This window comes from Culex pipiens, chromosome 2, assembly GCF_016801865.2.
Source record: "Culex pipiens pallens isolate TS chromosome 2, TS_CPP_V2, whole genome shotgun sequence".
Lineage (NCBI taxonomy): Eukaryota > Metazoa > Arthropoda > Insecta > Diptera > Culicidae > Culex > Culex pipiens.
Window position 1 is genome coordinate 161,260,404 of NC_068938.1, and position 13,049 is coordinate 161,273,452.

Genomic DNA, 13,049 nt, shown 5'->3' on the forward strand with positions numbered 1-13,049 from the left:
TACGACGATGACCTCCCGTTGAACGTTGTTGGTCGAGGCGGATGCTGTGATTTGTTCTACTTGTGTCAGTTTGGACTAGTTTGGCGGCAGCTCAACCGCGGCCGTTTTGTTGCGTAACTCCAGATGTACCTCCCTACAACAACAAAAAAAGAGTTGCCGGCCAAACCGTTCAAGGTGTGGTAGCCACTTTGATTAAACTCACCCCGGTGGGGGACCTCCCGGGGAGTTCATTATCAAGTCATGTTGAGCTTGATTCGATTACGAACGAAAGTCAAGTTGATGAACCTGTGTTACGTAAACCTGCTGGCTTGGGATTTGGTGGTCAATCGTGGGAATGCCATGTGTGTGAGGAATGGAATGGCCTTGAAAAGTCTATTCAAGTATTTTGTTCACATTTTTTGTGTACACCTGTTGAGCGTTTAAATTTGATAAATCATATTATTGTATCAATCATAATCATGAGTTATGAAAAATAATAAGAAGTCAAAACAGTGGAATGGTATACAGAAAAAAATTCTTACTTCAATTATTGTTGGTTTGTATTTTAAGAAGGGACCATCCATAAACCACGTGGACACTTTAGGGGGGGGGGGGGTGTATGGCAATTGTCCACGCTCCATACAAAAAAGATTTTTTTTTGTATGGACAATTGTCCACGAAGGGGGGGAGGGGGTTCGAGATTCCCAAAAAAGTGTCCACGTGGTTTATGGATGGTCCTGAAGATTCTCTTTTTCATTTTGCACTATTATATATTTTTGTTCTTGAGAAAGTTGCCCAAGAAGCTGCTATTTTTTTGAAAATTTACTTTTTTCTATGATCAAAGAAGATATTTCGCATCATTAGTTCCTCCAAGTCTTCGTACAATTTTGGCAGCGTTCCATAAAAGGCTATTGAATCTAAATCTGTATCTTGAGTATGGATTTTCTGGTCGATTCGTGAGTTGGGCAAAGTTTTAGGTGTTAGCTTTCAGAATAAATATGTTATACTCTTAAATAAACTATTTTTATAATATTTTTTGTATTTTTTCCATGAAAAATATGTTTTATCGGTATTTTAAGTACGACATCAAATTGGGCGTCCAATTTTATATAAAATCCCTTTGACACAACATTTACAAACCATCATCATTTCAGGCTGCAAATTATTGAAAAACACACCTTTTCTCGAATGTCCAAAAATGGAAGGAGTCATGCCGCCCCTCCGTCACTACCCTGATAGACTGGGGTCCCGCGGTCGTGCGATTCGAAGCGTTATCTGCTCGATGTCGATTAAGTCCTGCCATTTTCGAGCGATTGTCGTGCGTTGTTCAGCGTTTGCAAAAAACTAGGCAGGCGATGACACAGTTATGGCTATGACAGTTCATTTTTGGATGGTTGCCATTGTGATAAGTTTTTTTCGGTGTTATATTGTTTCAATTTTCTATTAAAATTAGTGCATGTCAGCTTTGCGGAATAATGGAAGAGGTATACAAATGCAGCGTACAATTTTTGATTTCATTTTCCTCAATCAACATTCTCTTTCAGACAAAGTCAAAACATGTAACTTTTGCCACCGAAGACAAATTCTGAGTCGTCTGAGATCTTGAAGGCTCGCCTCTGCACTTATAACGCCTATTATATTGTTTTTTAATTTATGATGAGAAATAAAAAAATGCAATTTAAATCTGTTTTGTAAACATCTAATTATCGCAAAAATTCGAAAATTAAACGTCAGACAATGGCAGGACAATCTGAATAACAAAGTCGCCCGAAAACGGCCCGACAACGGCCCGTCAACGTCGATTTTCTCAAACGTCGATTTCGACGATCGTCGGACAAAGTGTTGCATATACGCACGAAAAGGGCCCGAATTCCGTCGGACAAACCGACGGAATTCGGGCCGTTTTGTCGAGCCGTCCGGCGGTTTTCGGGCCGTTGTCGGCCCGGTCCGTCTGTCAGGGTAGATATTCAGCAGTTCCATATGAAAGATAAAGAAAAAAAAAAGTGCTTCGATTTGGCTCAATATTGGCCGACATAATAACCCTGACAGACGGACCGGACCGACAACGGCCCGAAAACCGCCGGACGGCTCGACAAAACGGCCCGAATTCCGTAGGTTTGTCCGACGGAATTCGGGCCCTTTTCGTGCGTATATGCAACACTTTGTCCGACGATCGTCGAAATCGACGTTTGAGAAAATCGACGTTGACGGGCCGTTGTCGGGCCGTTTTCGAGCGACTTTGTTATTTAGGTTGTCCTGCCATTGTCGGGTGCTCACGTTTCGGATTTAGGGCTTAATCAATCAAAAGTATTTTTTTTTTTTGCAAACAAGTAATTTTTATTTATGTTTATTGATGATTGATGTATTTTTGTCTTCAGTGTGTGCCGATTTTGATCCAAAGAAGCAGCTCTTGTTTTGTTTGTGTCCTTGTCTAAGAGAAGAGGTAATATAAGAAAATATAAAAACAAAAAAAAACAAGCAAATTTAGAATTTACCTCTTCCTCCACCGACTTCTTCCTCGGACCGACAACTGCTTATCTCTGATGCTCTTCACCGGAACATTGTCCTGTTGTTCGGAGGACCGAATCCTCACCGATCAAAATGGTTTCTCCGGAGAGGGCAATGGAAGGAGTCATGCCGCCCCTCCGTCACTAGATATTCAGCAGTTCCATATGAAAGATAAAGAAAAAAAAAAGTGCTTCGATTTGGCTCAATATTGGCCGACATAATAAGACACGTTTTTTTTTTTTTTGGCCATTAGGATGACCAACTCGGTGTTAGGGTGGATCAAAAAATTGGCTTTTTTCCTCGATTTTCACAAAAACCACTTTTTTCAAAAACATCTTAACTTCGCTTCATTTTCATTGATTTTAGCTGAAAAAATGATGTTTGACTTTCAAGAAAAAAAAGTTTGCAGTTTCAAAAAGTTTTGAAACATTTGAAAAAGTCTTAAAGAAACTTCAAATGCCGTTTTGACGGTGTCTGGACCAAGGTTGTTAATCGATAGAATTATCGTCGATAATATTATCGTCTGACGATAACGATAATGGTTATAACTTATATTTAATATAATTCTTAAATTGATAAAAACCAACCAAATTTCGTTGAATTTTCAAGCTTCCTCTTAGTTAATATTTTTTTGATAATATAGTAAGTTTCAAAGTATAAATTCTTAAAAAAAATCACAAAATACCGTTTTTTTTTAAAGTTCTCAAATTTTGATAATTTGTAATATGGGTATCAAACGATCCGAAATTTTGCATGTATTTTAAATGTTTTAGGGTTTTTTGAATGAAATACTCAAATGTTCACAAAATACCGTATTTTCTCGTAAAAACTCAAATTTTTATACAGACATGCCTCGGTTTAACACTGCATATGGGTAATTCTCCGCCAACTCACACAGCAGTTGCCCCGACCCCTCTTCGATTTGCGTGAAACTTTGTCCTAAAGGGTAACTTTTGTCCCTGATCACGAATCCGAGGTCCGTTTTTTGATATCTCGTGACGGAGGGGCGGTACGACCCCTTCCATTTTTGAACATGCGAAAAAAGAGGTGTTTTTCAATAATTTGCAGCCTGAAACGGTGATGAGATAGAAATTTGGTGTCAAAGGGACTTTTATGTAAAATTAGACGCCCGATTTGATGGCGTACTCAGAATTCCGAAAAAACGTATTTTTCATCGAAAAAAACACTAAAAAAGTTTTAAAAATTCTCCCATTTTCCGTTACTCAACTGTAAAAAATTTTGGAACATGTCATTTTATGGGAAATTTAATGTACTTTTCGAATCTACATTGTCCCAGAAGGGTCATTTTTTCATTTAGAACAAAATTTTTCATTTTAAAATTTCGTGTTTTTTCTAACTTTGCAGGGTTATTTTTTAGAGTGTAACAATGTTCTACAAAGTTGTAGAGCAGACAATCACAAAAATTTTGATATATAGACATAAGGGGTTTGCTTATAAACATCACGAGTTATCGCGATTTTACGAAAAAAAGTTTTGAAAAAGTTGGTCGTCATCGATCATGGCCGTTCATGGTCACCCGCGACAGACACGGACGACGAAACAAAGAGAAACGCAAAAAGTAACTTTTTCAAAACTTTTTTTCGTAAAATCGCGATAACTTGTGATGTTTATAAGCAAACCCCTTATGTCTATATATCAAATTTTTTGTAATTGTCTGCTCTACAACTTTGTAGAACATTGTTACACTCTAAAAAATAACCCTGCAAAGTTAGAAAAAACACGAAATTTTAAAATGAAAAATTTTGTTCTAAATGAAAAAATGACCCTTCTGGGACAATGTAGATTCGAAAAGTACATTAAATTTCCCATAAAATGACATGTTCCAAAATTTTTTACAGTCGAGTAACGGAAGTTAGAAGGGGAGAAAAATGGGAAAATGGGAGAATTTTTAAAACTTTATTAGTGTTTTTTTCGATGAAAAATACGATTTTTCGGAATTCTGAGTACGCCATCAAATCGGGCGTCTAATTTTACATAAAAGTCCCTTTGACACCAAATTTCTATCTCATCACCGTTTCAGGCTGCAAATTATTGAAAAACACCTCGTTTTTCGCATGTTCAAAAATGGAAGGGGTCGTACCGCCCCTCCGTCACGAGATATCAGAAAACGGACCTCGGATTCGTGATCAGGGACAAAAGTTACCCCTTAGGACAAAGTTTCACGCAAATCGAAGAGGGGTCGGGGCAACTTTTCCCGATTTCGTGTGAGTTGGTAGAGAATTACCCATATGCAAAACCGAGGCGTGCATAACCGAGGCACAGAGCTTATGGGATTTTGGCTATATGGGAGATATTGGCTATAATCGTATGAAAAATCATGCAAACATAACAATATTGTGGTTTTTTTGGAATCGGGATGAAGCCAGCTATCCATTAAAATTTTAATTTCATGAAAATTTTCACAAAAATACGTATTTTTCCTGTATTTTGAAAATGCATTTTTTTCTTCTCTAAAGAAACCAAAAATATATTGTTATGGCAATATGGGTATCAAATGATCAGGATTTTTTCATACATTTCGAATGGCACTGGGCCGTGCATAACCGAGGCAGCTGTACGAATCAAAACCGGGGCAGTGCAAAACCGAGGCGTTCAAAACCGGGGCATGACTGTAATTCGCAATATGGGTATCAAACGATTCGAAGTTTTGCATGCATTTTAACTGTTTAAGAGTTTTTTTTTTTTAATGAAATACTCACATTTTTACAAAATACCGTATATTGCGAATCATTCAATTTTTAGTATTATCGAGAAAATACGGTATTTTGTGATTTTTTTTGTATTTCATTCAAAAAACTCTAAAACAGTTCAAATATATGCAAAATTTTGAATCGTTTGATATCCATATTGCGAATTATAAAAAAATTAAGAGGCAGTATTTGTAAATATTGCTCGGTTTGTTCTAGAGGTCGTATCGAGGTGCTCCGATTTGGATGAAACTTTCAGCGTTTGTTTTTCTATACATGAGATGAACTCATGCCAAATATCCCAAGTAACATTTTAGGCTTTATCAAAGCTGTCACAACCGCTATAAAACCTATCAGCCAAAACCAACATCAAAACCCCTTAGTCGTAACAAACTCCCCAGAACCTTAATAAACCCCACTTAAAACCCAAAAGGACCTCCGCAAAAGGTTGTTACGGCCTATTTATAAAACCTACATAGGAGTTCAAGGCTTTACAACTGAATCCTAACAACATCCTCAAAGCCTTGATAAAACCTTTGTTAAAACCTAGTCAGGAGTTATGGAAAAATGACATTTCATACGTCTTTAAACGTCTTATGCCAAATAGGTTTTATTTTGGCAAAAAATAAGTCTTCGTCTTGCCAAATGAAATTATGGAGATGGTTGTCAAAAATGGCGATGATAAATAATAATTATTAGAGGTAATCCAAATAATTTGAAAGCTTATTTCTCACAATTGATGGCTCAAATTCAGCTGCGGTTGAAATTTTATTGATAAATGTAGGGGAGATAGAGCCAAAAAATTCAACTCGCTTCATCAAAAATCAATATTTTGTAATCATAGTGTTTAATGTTAAAAAATATTTTATTGCAATTCTTTGAAAAAAATGTTCAAAATATTTTTAAACATCTATCGCTATATAAATCATACCAGAAATTCAGCATAAATGTGTGTTTTCATCAAAATTAAATCATTTTTTTCAGTTTTCTATTTTTTCAATCAAGATGGCGGTCAATCATATTCAATCAGAGCACGCGTCTAGCGCCATATTTATGCACTGCTATTTGGCCGCGATAAATGCTCTTTAAGGAGCTTATGGTTTTAAGTGAGCTTTTTACATGCCTAATGGCACTTGACAGCTACAACACCCTAGGTTTTAACAAAGCATGCGATAAAACCGTTTGGCATGGCATTGCCATCTGGTTTTAGAGCCTCTGTTAAAACTTTCATAAAACCTTATCGAAAGCCAGTCGGCTTTTATTTCCACCCGGTTTTATGTCCGAGGCATAAAACCCTGTTAGAACCTATTAATTAGCTCTTGCTTGTTGGTTGCGGTGAATGCTCAAATAAAACTATTAGGCAATCAAGATGCTACAGTAAACCCTTAATAAAACTTGGTGGTGGCTAGTTGGTTTAAAAATGTTACTTGGGATGAGCCCTCTACGACAAAGGGAAGTGCGGTAAAACGGGCTTTGAAGTTAAAAAATAAAAAATCTTAAAATTGCTCGCATTTCTTTAAAATTTCATCAATTCCAACTCTCTTGGATGCATTCGAAAGGTAATTTGAAGCCCTTTAAAATGTGCCATAGACATCCAGGATTGGTTTGACATTTTCTCATAGCTTTTGCAAATTACTGTTAAAAATGGATTTTTTTAAAACCTTAATATCTTTTTGCAACAGTTTCCAACACCCATACTCTTATAGGTCAAAAGATAGGTAATTTCATGCACTATAAGCCTACAGTATTAACTTTTTGGCCAATCGCAGTTTTTCTCACAGTTTTTAAATTTTTCTGGAACAAACATTTTACAACGTTAGTTTTTGCCCTGTAGGCCAAGAAGACGGCACTTTTTGGTCTCAATTTTGTCATATTTGGAATCCTCGGACAATTTCACGTAAGTTAGAAGTATTGGAGTAGAAATTTTGATTTAGAAAATAATTAAATAAAACATTTTTGAAAAAAGAAATAGATGTTATTTACCCTGTGGTCAATACGTCAAATGCTGTATCAAGTAGGCGAATACCTGTTTTACCCCTAATCAATCAAATTGTTAAAAAATGTTTTAATTCATTCTAAATGGCAATTTTTCCAATCAAATTTACAACTCCAATACTTCTAACTTACGTGAAATTGTCTGAGGATTCCGAATACGACAAAATTGAGACCAAAAAGTAACGCTATGGCGGCCTACAGGGGAAAAACTAACGTTGTAAAATGTTTGTTCTAGAAAAATTTAAAAAACTATGAGAAAACCTGCGATTGGCCAAAAAGTTAAAACCATAGGCTTATAGTCCATGAAATTACCTATCTTTTGACCTATGGGAGTATGGGTGTTGGAGGCTGTTGCAAAAAGATATTAAGGTTTTAAAAAAATCAATTTTTGACAGTAATTTGCAAAAGCTATGAGAAAAAGTCAAACCAATCCTGGATGTCTATGGCAGGCCTGCAAAAAGTTTCCAACCCAGCGTACACATGAAGCAAACCAAAATGTCTGTTCAATGCTAGCATGTGACTGCAAGCCTACTGTGTCTATTCAACCACTGCCGCCTGACTTGTGCCGGTCGGCTGCTGGAGAATGAGAGATGTGAAAAAATGAGCTACACTCACTCAATTCGTGTCATATGACTGACTCGTAAAATCCTCTTTAAACACTATTTTGACTATTTTCAAACAGTTGAATGGTTGTAGACTGTGCAAAACACTTAAAACAACCAAAACTTATATTCAAAATTACATTTCCACGCATAAGTACGAACTTGTTGTGTAAAAACTCGTTTCTTTATGTGTGTGCGTGCAACGTCGAATGAGCGTTGGTCGACTACTGCCTCGCATTGCAGCCGCTCAATGAGCTAGGGCACTCACGACTGCGCCGGGTTTGTTTATGTCACGGTTTTGCGGTTCAGTGAATGGATCTCAAAAATTCGTGTCAGCGTCGCAGATTTTCGAGTCATGACCCCTGACATTTTCAGCACTGGTCTATGGCACATTTTAAAGGGCTTCAAAAGACCTTTCGAATGCATCCAAGAGAGTTGGAATTGATGAAGTTTTACGCAAATGCGAGCAATTTTAGGATTTTTTATGTTTTTTTGACCTCAAACTTCAAAGCCCGTTTTACCCCTCTTCCCTTTGTCTTCCCGTAGTCGTAGTTTGGCATGAGTTCATCTCATGTATAGACAAACAAACGCTGAAAGTTTCATCCAAATCGGAACACCTCGATACGACCTTTTACACATTGGTGAAAAACTCGCTCTTAAGTATTTTCTAAAAAATACGTTATTTTGTGAAAATTTGAGTGTTTCAATAAAAAAAACCCTGAAACAGTGAAAATGCATGCAAAATTTCGAATCGTTTGATACCCATATTGCAAATTACTTTTAAAAAAGTACTTTAAAAAAATACGGTATTTTGTGTTTTTTTTAGTATTTATACTTTGAAACATACCATATTATCAAAACGTCTGGACAAAAGAGATATTTTAAACGAATTCCTCGAACAATTGTACATGACATATCAAAAAATGGTCGAGGTTCATTAACAGAAATGTTAGACTAATTTATTGATACTGCAAACAATTTTTTTTTTTATTTTGAAAGTCAAACTTATCATCTTTTATGTGCGCCCAAAACAGCTAAAATCGCTTAAAATTGCAAGGAGTTTTGATTTTTGAAAAAAGTGTTTTTTTTTGTGAAAATCTACGAAAATGGCCATTTTTTAATCACCCTAACACGGCGTAGGTCACCCTAATGGCCGATTTTCCAATTTTGAGCCATTTGACATTCCAATTTTGAGCCAAATCGAAGCACTTTTATTTACAAGTGTGACAGGGAATAATATCCAAAAATGTTGAAATAGTACCATTTTAATTTATGTTTTTTATGCAAGCAAAATTTTTAAAACGGTCTTAAAAGCAAACTCTCTTTATTTTATATTTTGTACCAATTTTTAAATTTTTAAAATATTTTTGTTGAAAAGATTCCAAAATTTCGCAAAGGTTTCAATTTTTAACTTTGAAAATCGGACCAAGCGGATTCAGTTTAAAATTACTGATTAATTGTGTAACACTTAGAGAAATTCGTTTTCATCGATTCGAATTCTTTGGGAAGATTAATTTCAGAAATTAATTCCCCAATTTCCAAAGTTCCGGAAAGAAAAACAAGGAAATTTCTTTAGCACTTCAATAAAAAAAAGTTTAGTGGTGCTTTTCCATCAAGAATTATTTTCGAAGCTCGAAAAAGCTGAAAAAATATAAATGTAAGCCTAGAAGAATCTTTAACTTGAAACGGTACATTTAATTAAAAAAAAACAAGAAATTTTCAATTGCAAATTCAATTTAGTATTACAAAATAACTTTCAATATTTTTTTGTTCGGATTTTCGTTATTTAAATGGGTCTAAAGTTGTCTTTTTAACTCTCCTAAAACAAATTAAATAGAAAATTAAAAAATACGTATCTTGGGAATTCAACTATAAGTCATAAACAGTTAAATAAAACAATTTGATTTTTTATGAAAACTCCTAATCATATCCTACATCTTTGCCGAAGACACCAAATCGATCAGAAAATCTCTCAAGATACAGAATTTCCTATATTTACATAACAATTTTTTATGACCAGCCCACAAAATTGTATGGAGACACGATGGAAAAGCTAATGATGATAAATGACTTCTTTTGACAAAGGAAATGTATGGACAAAGTTTCATCCAAATCAAAAAATGAAAAGAAAAGTCGATTTGTAAAATCGTAGAGAACCACTCCGGTGTTAAAATTTCGGTGACCTCCCGTTTCACCTCAAAATTATAAAATACTTGAGCAAGGTGATGCGATTTCAAATCAAACAACCGTTTCAATATCCTACAGACTCTTAAAATAACTTTATTCAATGATGAACCTTCTTCTTGATGTACAACTTCAGCGGCACGTGCTTCTCCACAATGACCGGCTTCTTCTTTGTGAAAATTTGAGTGTTTCAATAAAAAAAACCCTGAAACAGTGAAAATGCATGCAAAATTTCGAATCGTTTGATACCCATATTGCAAATTACTTTTAAAAAAGTACTTTAAAAAAATACGGTATTTTGTGTTTTTTTTAGTATTTATACTTTGAAACATACCATATTATCAAAACGTCTGGACAAAAGAGATATTTTAAACGAATTCCTCGAACAATTGTACATGACATATCAAAAAATGGTCGAGGTTCATTAACAGAAATGTTAGACTAATTTATTGATACTGCAAACAATTTTTTTTTTATTTTGAAAGTCAAACTTATCATCTTTTATGTGCGCCCAAAACAGCTAAAATCGCTTAAAATTGCAAGGAGTTTTGATTTTTGAAAAAAGTGTTTTTTTTTGTGAAAATCTACGAAAATGGCCATTTTTTAATCACCCTAACACGGCGTAGGTCACCCTAATGGCCGATTTTCCAATTTTGAGCCATTTGACATTCCAATTTTGAGCCAAATCGAAGCACTTTTATTTACAAGTGTGACAGGGAATAATATCCAAAAATGTTGAAATAGTACCATTTTAATTTATGTTTTTTATGTAAGCAAAATTTTTAAAACGGTCTTAAAAGCAAACTCTCTTTATTTTATATTTTGTACCAATTTTTAAATTTTTAAAATATTTTTGTTGAAAAGATTGCAAAATTTCGCAAAGGTTTCAATTTTTAACTTTGAAAATCGGACCAAGCGGATTCAGTTTAAAATTACTGATTAATTGTGTAACACTTAGAGAAATTCGTTTTCATCGATTCGAATTCTTTGGGAAGATTAATTTCAGAAATTAATTGCCCAATTTCCAAAGTTCCGGAAAGAAAAACAAGGAAATTTCTTTAGCACTTCAATAAAAAAAAGTTTAGTGGTGCTTTTCCATCAAGAATTATTTTCGAAGCTCGAAAAAGCTGAAAAAATATAAATGTAAGCCTAGAAGAATCTTTAACTTGAAACGGTACATTTAATTAAAAAAAAAAAAACAAGAAATTTTCAATTGCAAATTCAATTTAGTATTACAAAATAACTTTCAATATTTTTTTGTTCGGATTTTCGTTTGATTTGATTTTTTATGAAAACTCCTAATCATATCCTACATCTTTGCCGAAGACACCAAATCGATCAGAAAATCTCTCAAGATACAGAATTTCCTATATTTACATAACCATTTTTTATGACCAGCCCACAAAATTGTATGGAGACACGATGGAAAAGCTAATGATGATAAATGACTTCTTTTGACAAAGGAAATGTATGGACAAAGTTTCATCCAAATCAAAAAATGAAAAGAAAAGTCGATTTGTAAAATCGTAGAGAACCACTCCGGTGTTAAAATTTCGGTGACCTCCCGTTTCACCTCAAAATTATAAAATACTTGAGCAAGGTGATGCGATTTCAAATCAAACAACCGTTTCAATGTCCTACAGACTCTTAAAATAACTTTATTCAATGATGAACCTTCTTCTTGATGTACAACTTCAGCGGCACGTGCTTCTCCACGATGACCGGCTTCTCAACATAAATCGGGTACGGCTTGTCCACGTGCACCGGGTACGGCTTCGGCACCTCGATCACCTTCACGTGGTGATGATGATGGTGGTGATGTTCCTTGGTGTCCTTGCCGTGCTTTTCATCTTCAAGATCGTCCTTCCACTCCTCCTGGGTGTGTTCCTCCCGGCTGGCTTCCTTCGAGTGCGTCGCCACGGCATGATGACGCCGGGGTTCCTCGTGGTAGGGACGCCACTCATGGCCGGACGACTGCTCCTCTTCCTGGTGCCACTCGTGGACGGGGTGGGACGCCACACGCAGCTGCTCGGCGGCCGCAGCTCCCGATCCCGATCCCGAGCCGTGGTAGTGATCCGGGGCGATCATTCGACTCTCGAATCCTGCCCGACTCCAATCTCCCGCCGTTGGCGCTCCGTAGCTCTGAACTCCCGCCATGTGGCTGCTCATTTCCGCCAGCGATTGCCAAAGATCTCGTTTCGCCACTGATTTACCTCCGGCGATGTGCGCGGAGTCAACAGCTGCTCCGGCAACTAAGGCAAATATCACAGAAGATAGGATGGTCTGGAAGGAAGAGGAAGAAGATTATTAGAATTACTAGAAGATACAATTGTGACTATTTAAAACTTCCCAAGAACTTTCGAAGATAATTCTTCTTAACGCTCTTAGCACTGAATGAATAAAGGAGACACTTTCACTCACCTGCATTTTGTATTGCTCCCTGAACTAGAAAGAAATGCACTGGAACAATGACTGCGAGGGACTGATGCTGGTTTCGGCTCGGAAGTCTACTTTTTATAGTAAAAGCAAAATAAAGGCCAAATCACCTGTACACCAAGACGTAATGATCGGCTCTCTGGACGCCATGCTAATTAAATCATTGCGACCAAGTTGTACGCAGTAAAAGGTAGGGGCAATACCGATTGACACTGTCTATGTACTGTTGGAGCCGGCTTCCGACGGTTTTCTTTCTCCCAATGGAGAGAAGAAATGGCAACAAAACATTATACTTCAAACTGAATCTGGAGCCTGAGATCTAACAGAAAGCACAGTAATAAATATCATGAGCAAAACAACTTAAATTTAAAATTTTAAATGTCTTCTCTTTTCATTTCTTCTCCAAACAAGTTTTTCAAATTACATAGTATTTTCCAATTTTTACTTTTTACCGTACTTGAGCAAAACTGATCAAAGAAATTGAAGAAACTGAAAGCAGCAAATGATGTAATTTTGTGTCTCTGGTTATGAGAAGTACTTTCTGCACAAAGAGCAAAGAGAGACCAGTCGTGGCTAACGCCAGGGAATTCCTAAGATGATTGGACACAATTTGGAAAAGCCCTAGCTGGCGGTGGAC

At 36.0% G+C, this 13,049-nt stretch overlaps 1 protein-coding gene across 1 annotated transcript; it reads right to left on the reverse strand.

The window, feature by feature from the left end:
* Positions 1–11,628: 11,628 nt before the first annotated feature.
* Positions 11,629–12,455, reverse strand: LOC120421885 (uncharacterized). Its single transcript, XM_039585180.2, has 2 exons — positions 12,398–12,455; positions 11,629–12,259 (listed from the first exon to the last, which is right to left on the reverse strand). The coding sequence occupies exons 1-2, from the start codon at positions 12,401–12,403 to the stop codon at positions 11,639–11,641; spliced, it is 627 nt and encodes a 208-aa protein (XP_039441114.1). The 5' UTR covers positions 12,404–12,455; the 3' UTR covers positions 11,629–11,638.
* Positions 12,456–13,049: the final 594 nt, after the last annotated feature.